Here is a 10,000-nt window from a genome sequence, read left to right as displayed (position 1 = left end):
CCCTGTACACGCATTGATCTCAATTTTTGCCTGTAACTGACAGTTTATTTGTATTTTTCACTGAAAAAGGTACGGGCATTATATATTCTAATCGTTATGCAATTAATGTACACCAGTTCATTTATAGAAGTTCGTGTCCTAAATCAGAGTAAAATCATCATGATCATTATCTAAATTGGTTTTTCTGACACTCGTGACCGATTCGAGTTTATCTCATTTGTAGCTGGACAGGTAATGAAGTTCGACAGTAAGAGCTAAATTAATTTCCTTAATGAAAATAACATTCCCCTATGAATATACATTGATTATTGGTCATATCAAATGTTCTCATTACACTGATGACTGCGCTAAACGCTAGAGAGGATATTAATTTTATATTCTGCAATACTGCAACAGTTGGTTATTATTTTATTGGTATGAAATTACCTTTTGGACTTGTAATTGGATAAATCTTGGGCACACACACACACTCCTATATGTATGTAGGTAGATAGATAGATATACTCGTATTTTTAATTTAACTATTAATTTATATGTTCAGTATACAATGCTCAGGGTTAATAAGAATATTGTACATATAAATTTTCCCACTAAAGCATGAAGAAATATTGTAGGTCTACGGAATTAACTGACTGATTAACATTTAAATATATATATATATATATATATAGAGTAGATATATGCAATGTGTGATATACACATTGATAAATTTTCCTTACATTTGAAAATTTAAAGGCTTCGTTTTGCAACATGAATATTTTTAAAATTTTCCTTTCAATAAACATAAATTTTCTCACTAAAGCATAATGAAATATGGCAGATCTATCTCTTAAGTGACTGATTAACATATAATATAAATTAGCACGAGATATATATATAGATATAGAGATATATATATATATATATATATATATATATTGCTCATACGTTGGACACATTTAATGAATTCGTATCAGTAGTGTTACTTTAAGATATGGCTTCTGTATGACCAAATTTTTTTTGAGAATTAGAAACTCTCTCCCTCTCTTTAAACACACATCACACACACACATATATATATATATATATATATATATATATGTGTGTGTGTGTGTGTTAATATATATATATATATATATATATATATATATATATATATATATATATATATATATATATGTGTGTTAATTTTTATGGTATAAGCTTGTGACCCTGATTTTTAAATGTAGAAATCTCATATCTCTCTCTCTCTGTCTCTATATATATATATATATATATATATATATATATATATATATATATATATATATATATATATATATATATATATATATATATATATATATATATACTATTTTATATATCTTTTTTGTTCCTGGCTCTTTTCCAAGCTCAGTATGTATCTTCATGGATTGGACTGAGTTTTTCTTCTTTCACTTTATGGAAATCAATGCCATTTATGCTAACCACATTGTCAAAACTGATTTATGAAGTAAAGAATATTTAAAGTGACAAATTTGTGCTTGCTCCTATTTACCTTCTCAGTGTTTCTCCTGCCTCATTGTCAGTCATGTTCATGTCACCAGATTTTTAAGGGCCATTGCAAGTTTTTAAGAATTAATATTCTGTATGAAGTTGCCAACCTCGGGGTGATTTTACCTTGTCACTTGAGGATTTATTTGATCCTCGAATTGGGGATCTGCTGTACGTTTTAACAGACAGCAGATGAGTGCTTGAGGTAAAGAAACTCGTTTTCAATAGCCTGTTCTAATGGATAACTGTGAAGCAAGGACAAAAATGAAGAGTGTAATGATCTTGAAAACTAAGATATCCTTCGATCAAGAGAGTAAAGATATAAAAAATGCATGTGTAAGTGCGTAATTGTATAAAAGACTCTAGTATGATTGGCCGTTTCTATACCTTGAATAGCCTATAATCTGTCTAAAATCAGATCAGAGCGACTAGGAAAAAAATCTCGCAAGACAACGAGTAGCAGGTTTACTTCGACGAGTCCTCGCAAACACCATATTTGGACATCGCCTGCCCTTATTTAAAGCAGATACATCGGAGCTCATCCGAGCATTCGGTGTTCAGTAGCCTTTGGAGATAAAGGAGTTCTGGACCTCAGTCAAATCAACATGAACACTTTGGTGAGTATCATGTTTTCTTTATACTTTTATTACTTTATCATATTTAATGAGGTTTACTATACCATTGAACATCAACGGTTTTACTCAAGTTTGGAAGCATCCATAACGAAATTTCTGTCAGATCATATTTAACTAGCTTTAAATTCAGAATCTGAAAGCTTATGGTTTATTTTTGTATTTAAATTCCCCTATCTCCCAGGTACTCTTTCCGTAATAAACCGTAAATTTGTAGTTTGTATAAATTTATCATTACTGGAATTGATATTATTGCAGGTGTTACTATGTGCCTTGGTGGCAGGAGCAACCGTAAAATTCTAGTTTGTTGGGTTACTCAGGAATTTATGGAAACAACGTCCAATACTGAACAAGCAGACAACATCGTGCAGGTGGACCTTCTGGAGCCGTGACAAAGGATGGCAAGGATGCAACTTGTTCCAGATACTCCAGAACCAAGCGGTCCAACTTCTACACAGGTCTGTTGGGTTACTCAGGAATAGTTAGACCCGATGGAAAAAACGTCCAATTCACCCGTGAACAAGCAGACAACTTCGTGCTAATTGGGCCTTCTGGAGCCGTGACAAAGGATGGCAAGAACATGCAACTTGTTCCAGATACTCACAGGGTCAAAGAGGAGCTGGGTACGTCAATGCCAAAGGGGAGCATTGGATATTCTGGCATCGTGAAAACTGATGGTACCATCAGGCAGTTCTCTCAGGATGACATTGACAACATCGTTCTCTTCGGACCCTCTGGTGTTGTCACCAAGGATGGCAGAAACTGGCAATTGGACGAGGACCTCAACATCCATCGTACAAAGAGGCACCTTATTGGGGCCTCAGGGATTATCACCAAAGATGGCACTCCCGTCCAGTTCAAGGAAGCAGGAGTTAAGATCCTTCTTGAAGGACCCTCTGGAATCGTATTGTCAGATGGTAGTTTAGTACAACTCCGCTCTTAATAATCCAAAGATACGCAGACCACTTGTTAGGACTTTGGTTATACCACAGGCTTAGGAAAAGGAACAGTACTTTTCTATGAAAATATATTCACATAAATCATTGTGACATGACCAAGGTGTAAACAATATGCTAGCCCAGGTTTACTATCATTTGTCTCTTGGAGTGATCACTTGTAGATACATGATTGAATAATATATTAATAAATCTTTTCTTCTTTAATGATGCCTATCTTTACCTTTTAGATGGTTAGCGTGTTTTTACTAATCACCTCAACTTCGTTGGGCTCCAGATATGTACGTGGTTGAATAATATATTAATAATTTTTTTATTCCTTTAAGTTAGATAATGTTTATCTTTACCTTGTGGATGATTAGTGTGTTTTACTGGTCACTTCAACTCCCATGAGCTCCAGTACTCTTGATACTTGCGATATCAGCAAATCGTGGTTATATTCAAAATCAGATTCTTTTATAAATTCAGTTTAATTGAGCAACCTTATTTGTAATATTACTACACTTAAAATCAAGTATATTTCCAGGTCAGTTCACAGTATTGAAAAGATCTTTATTGCTATGAAAACCCGGAAACGGCAATATTTCATTAAATTTTCTTGATATCAAATTATCCGCACCATTTACAAGAAATGAAAGAAAAGTTATTTTTAAAACTCACCAGTATATAAGCAAAAGATGCCCAGTGTTGGATCAAAAATAATAGTTAATTAATTACTTTTCTAAAGAATGCATTAGCCTAGGTGAGGAAAATTCAGTTCAGAATCAGTAACCTTAATTTGTCAGTTCAGTTAATTTTCTCCATGAAATATAACAACATTCAAGAATCCAAATACCCAGATGACATTACTGCACGTTCTTTAAAAGAAATATTGAAGTCTGTAACTTCACATATGATGAAACCAGTTTCAACGTACGTTGATTATCCGAGAATGAAAATATATAAAGATCAAACAAGCACGTCACACCGTTGAAAAGGAATTGTAAAAGAATTTTATTTACATTTGTGGGGACTTTTGTCAAAAGCTACCAAGCTACTTTCAGGTAAACTTAATATGGTCAATTCCTTTCATTAGGAGTAACGTGCTCATTCAGTTTTCCCCTGAAGGAATTTAGGTCCATTCTCTCTCTCTCTCTCTCTCTCTCTCTCTCTCTCTCTCTCTCTCTCTCTCTCTCTCTCTCTCCAGAATATATTTCTTAAAATTTATCATAACGATCTACTCTCTCGGAAATGATTTTAAACTAAGATTCTCTCTCTCTCTCTCTCTCTCTCTCTCTCTCTCTCTCTCTCTCTCTCTCTCTCTCTCTCTCTCTCTCTCTCTCTCAGATAGAGAATTGGTCAATTCAGCGCCGCCATTACAGTGCCGACGATTCAGCTCATGCCGTTTTCAGCGCTCCGACTGCATCTTTAGAAATCATTCTTAAGTGCGATTATTGTATAAAGAAGCGTTTACGCTTAGTAAGTTATTTGGTTGTTTCATCGTTCTTAGGACTATCTATTTTGATTTTGGAGTGGTAGCACCATACGAAAGTTGTATTTCTTTAAACCCATGACTGAACCAGTAAAAAGTAAGCGAGGCAGAGAGATCTGTCGTGACTGTTATATACATCGTTTCGACAAATCAAGCAAAACATCGACGTGGAAAGGTCATAAATTCGATGCTGATCAAAAGAGACCTGGCTGGAAGGAATTGCTGAGATGCCTGGAAGGAATGGTACCTCAAGATTGTCAACAAGTGCACTGAAAAAATGTCCGCGGCAGGTATGGCACAGTTACCAAACAGGCAAGCAATGCGAAAAATTATTCGTAGCAAACGAGACGAAGTTAATCAAGTCCCAGAAAATCCAAGGTCCATTCATGAGCTTCAGCTACCTCATGGATGCATGATGTATAAACCCACACGAGAAACTGAGGAAAACTTCTGTTTGATGGATAGAGGGACGAAAAACGAACGGATTATTATATTTGGGAGAGAGAGTTGGGTAGAGCACATCGCATCTTCCAAGACTTGCTATGCTGACGGAACATGTGCGGTAGTACCACAACTATTTTATCAAGTGTATATCATCATGGTTAGGAAAAATAACGGAGTTCACCTGTATTGTACGCGCTTTTACAAAACAAATAATATGCAACCTATATGAGGATGTCTGAGATGGAAAGGAGATGGTTACAAACGCTCGACCTGCTGCGGTTATCAATCGTGATTTTGAACGCGCAGCTTTTACCGCCATGAAAGACTCCTTCCCTGGTGTAGAAGTCAGAGGCTGCCTTTTCATCAGTCTGAAAATCTGCTAAAGCAGTTAACTGGTTTTGGTCTCATGCATTTATATAACAGCAGTCCCGACTTTGCATTACATGCTAAAATGATAATTGCTCTTTGTTTTGTGCAAGTTGACGACCTTTACAGTCACGTGGATTCTTTGGCAGGTTGTTTACCGGATTTAATTCTGGTTTTAAACTGGTTCGAAGACAATTACATTGCCCGTCCTATGGAGATGATAGAACAAATAACTATGCCGGGGCGGCCAACAGGAGATTGAAAAATGAACTGGGAATGTTACACCCAACCACATGGAAATTCACCGATGTCCTTAAGCATGTTCAAAAGGGAAGAGACGAGTACTTCGAGAAACTTTCAACTGGCAGTGAACCACAGTTAAAACTACTTAAAGACAGAAAAGCTGATGAGAGGGTATTAAAAATTGTTTCCGAATATGGCAGCAGGAATGGAATTGAGTACTTTCGTTCATAGGGCGCAATGTAACAAACTAAATGAGTTTTTTTTTCAATAAATAATTCTTTTTTAAATGTATTATTGTACCGTTCCTGGATTTTTTATGACAAATAAGTAAATCTTTGTTATTGTATCATTGTACTGTTTCTACTATTGTTAGATTTTTTTGCAATAAATAAATTTTCTGTCGCTGAATCGCCGGCGCTGTAATGGCGACGCTGAATGGTATTTTACCCCTTTATTTATTACCCTGTTTTACTACAGTACAGAATTTTGTCAGTTTTCAGATTTTATCCAAAACACTTGGATTATCAGTTCTTGCGTTAATAAAAAAGAATTAGCTCATCGCAAGTATAAGCAATACTTATATCTTTGTAAGTACTATATCCTTAAAATTGACCTGAAAAGGTTATTAAACTCTATAGATTCTTTAGAATCCCCCAATGTTTTTTGTCATCTGGTATCAAGTTTGCATAAGATACACAGTTTTATTATTATTATTATTATTATTATTATTATTATTATTATTATTATTATTATTATTATTATTATTATTAACCCGATGCTTAGTAAAGTTATAGCGTATTTTTCTTATGTCGCACAAGTTTATGAGATTTTATCAAATAAAAGCCGAGGCAACTTCTAATTTTACCACCCATTTTTCTGTTTGGTACAAAAATTTGACTGCCAAATGCCCAAAATAAAATAAAATAAAAAAAAGGTTCCCTTGTAACAATGGTTTTAGGTGTAGGGCCAACATTGCGAATTGTGGTGTCGAACCAAGACTTTTCTCTTCATTTGACGCTTAAAAACTTGGACTCTGTTATTTTGTTGGAAACATTTATCGAAACATTTACCTGTGTTTTATTGTATTAAGAATCCAGAGTAATTAGGAACTCAGCAACAATTAATGAAATATTTAAATTGGGAAGTTTATAAAGATTTTTGATTATGACAAATGCTTTTTTTTTGTTTTTATTTTACTTGGGGGCAAATTTTTTTTCAACTCAAGGTACGAAAACGTTTTTAGAAACACAGGACACAAAAAACATTTCTTTTCGGTGGTTGCACAGGAGAAATTGTTCTTTACCTAATATACAGCATTTGCTTTATTCTACATAAAGTAAACTTCTCCTTTCCCTTAATTTTGAGTACTCTCTCTCTCTCTCTCTCTCTCTCTCTGAGTAAGTGTAACTGAGAAAAATTTTTCATTTTATCTTTTGCCATATAATTTTCAACTTAGCTCCTCATTTGCAGCCAACATCGCACTACTGAAAATTCCCCCGCAGTAGATATTACCCTCGTTAAGGTGGTCCTAATTAGCCAGACGTTTAAAATGCGTTAGAGTGTCCCTGTCAGAGCTGTAGGAGTAAATAAATAACGAGACGTGCACTCGCTCAGATGTTTTGACAGATAAAAAGTCTGAAAATACGTTTGGGTGCCCTTGACGCTGACAAACTCGTGAGCGTGTTACCCTGGCTGGAAGTAGTCAATTGTAGAGTTAGTTTCTTTATATATATATATATATATATATATATTATATATATATATATATATATATATATATATATATATATATATATATATATATATATGTATGTATATATATATATATATATGTATATATATAATATATATATAATGTATATATATATATATGTATATATATATACATATATATTGTATATTGATAGATATATTGCGGTAGTAACCCGTTCGCTGTATCAACGTTCGTGGCGAGGTGAGTTAAGCAATGTTTTGTTTGGTCATTATTTGAATGGGTCGCTGTTGACGAGAGCGACATAAGCCATTTGAATATTCATTTATCAGTGTCGTTGAGCCAGCAACCTTATTAAAATGTCTTGCCGAAAGTTGGAGGGGTAGAAGGGCAACACCTAGCAACAACCACTCCTCAGGTGAAAGAGACGTAAAGTAAAAAGAAAACAAAAAGAAAAATAGAGAGAGTTTTTTACCATATTCCAGGATTACCATCTCAGGTTAGTTATCAAAAACTTTTGAACTTACAACATTTTTGGCAAGAGTTGTAATGTGGTCCCAATATACTGTCATTAAATCAGAAGATAATAGTTTTTGGGTGAGGTAGAAAATGATCTAGTCTAGAATATTCGCTTAGCAAAAAGAAATCAAATGGTTAGAACCAAAATGCAATGCGCAAGTATGTACAAGGGCGTGGACATTTTATAACCTTGACGAGTTTGGTTTTATTATAGGCTTACAATATATGACGTACATTTCAAGATGCTCTTGTAGCCTTGAATCATGATGATGATATGGTCTATCTGCTGTTTATTTTTTTTTATCAACCCCCATCTTCCTTGAATCTTAAATAGAGAATATCCAGAAGGTAAAAAGAAGCTGAGCATCATACGGCATTCGTAATGCCATAAGAAACGTATCTGGTACGCGTCTAAATGAGTAGCACATCCAAGAACTGGTTATAAAATTGAACAGATCATGAGACGGGAGATAATACGTTGGATACTTCTTGCGAGTGTCTAGTGGTGTCTCATTTTATTTTAAGCTGTGATGCAACGAAGATGTAGCAAGACAGTTAATATCTTGTTTCCTAATTTTGATATGTAGTATTAATAAGAAAATGTAATCCTTAAAAAACGGATATTGAAAAATTATTTTTTAGGCGAGCTAAGAGGTATTTATTATTTTCTCTTCCATATTTTCCAGAATAATTATATATTTCCCCCTCCAAATTTTAATTTTAACGGCGAATCAACAAGAATTTATTGTTTTATTACACAAAGCCAATCTAACCTCATATGGTAAATTTTTCCTTAGTATGAAAAATATCTTGAAGAAAATGTTAGTATGCCTGAGGTAAAGATCGCACGTGATATGGTCAGATGTTGTCTCTTACTTACTGTATATTTGAAGAGCACTTTTATTCCAAAAGAGACTCTTTAATTGAATTAAAAAATAATTTCTTGCTTCGTTTTAATAGCTTATTGGGCCTACGTTAAAAAACTTTGAATTCAAAATCTCCTTCACTCTACAACTGTTCCCATGAATGAAGAAATGCGATAATTGGCAGGATGTCAATGTTAAAGGTATCTCTTCAAGGCCACAGGTAACCTGCTCTGGAACCTGCTTGCATAAGAGTTTTAATTATTTGAGGTATCTGATCAGTGCTAGAAAGAATGTCAATTATGGTCATTCTGATTTATATCTTTTAGTTGGTGTGCATCGAAGTTTATCGTCAGTATATGAACAGCAGATATATTATTATTATTATTATTATTATTATTATTATTATTATTATTATTATTATTATTATTATTATTTATTGAAAACAGATTTTGTTGATGTCTAATGATCCTTTGAAAACAATTGTAAATCTCCCGTTGTTCTGATCACTATATATTTGTACATATATATATATATATATATATATATATATATATATATATATATATATATATATATATATATATATATATATATATATATATATATATATAATGAAACACAGTTAGAATCCTTTTCACTGACCTGGATTTTCCGCTAGACATAACTTTTTTTTCTTTGATTTATTGAAAACAGATTTTGTTGAAAGAACGGTAGTTTGTTTACATTTCAGATGAAATTTTTATGTTTGTGTTTTTAATTTTTCCTTTGTTTGTATTTACTTGTTCATTTTATATTTCGTTAGAATTATCATTTATTTTTCATTTTATTGTAATTTTATTGATTCTCATCCTGTCGGTTTCAAGCCTGATGATGAGATTTTATACTTGTAATAAAGATATTTCTATATATTTGTATTTCCAATGTAGCTTAATTACCGTATATATATATATATATATATATATATATATATATATATATGTGTGTGTGTGTGTGTGTGTGTGTGTCTCATCCTTCTGGGTCAAGATAGTGGATGAAATGCGTTTGACCAAAGTGTATATAATCAAAGTTGTACCTACTGAAGATCGCAATGTTACTTGCCGTCAGTGATCAACCGCATTATGTAGCTCATTTTGAAACGCGAGGATCATCAACAAATCCCAATACATAAAAGGCAACGTTTATCCGTATATTATGCTTTAACGTCTAATACCGCCACTGCGGTAGATTCATCTCTCGATGGCCTGTGTTTGAACCCCTCACAGGTACTCTTTGACCGATGT

At 33.4% G+C, this 10,000-nt stretch overlaps 1 protein-coding gene and 1 pseudogene across 1 annotated transcript in view; one reads left to right on the top strand and one right to left on the bottom strand.

Moving 5' to 3' along the window:
* Nucleotides 1-3,307, top strand: part of LOC136846573 (cuticle protein CP1158-like) — a 5,506-nt gene extending 2,199 nt beyond the window's left edge. Inside the window, exon 3 of the mRNA XM_067117428.1 lies at nucleotides 2,603-3,307. Within this exon, the coding sequence (XP_066973529.1) occupies nucleotides 2,603-3,087 (485 nt within the window). The 3' untranslated portion in view covers nucleotides 3,088-3,307. The remainder of the gene's footprint in view (nucleotides 1-2,602) is intronic.
* Nucleotides 1-10,000, bottom strand: part of LOC136846324 (uncharacterized) — a 115,478-nt pseudogene that overhangs the window by 78,956 nt on the left and 26,522 nt on the right.

Source organism: Macrobrachium rosenbergii, chromosome 15, assembly GCF_040412425.1.
Source record: "Macrobrachium rosenbergii isolate ZJJX-2024 chromosome 15, ASM4041242v1, whole genome shotgun sequence".
NCBI classification, from domain to species: domain Eukaryota; kingdom Metazoa; phylum Arthropoda; class Malacostraca; order Decapoda; family Palaemonidae; genus Macrobrachium; species Macrobrachium rosenbergii.
This window is presented reverse-complemented; position numbering and strand designations above follow the sequence as displayed.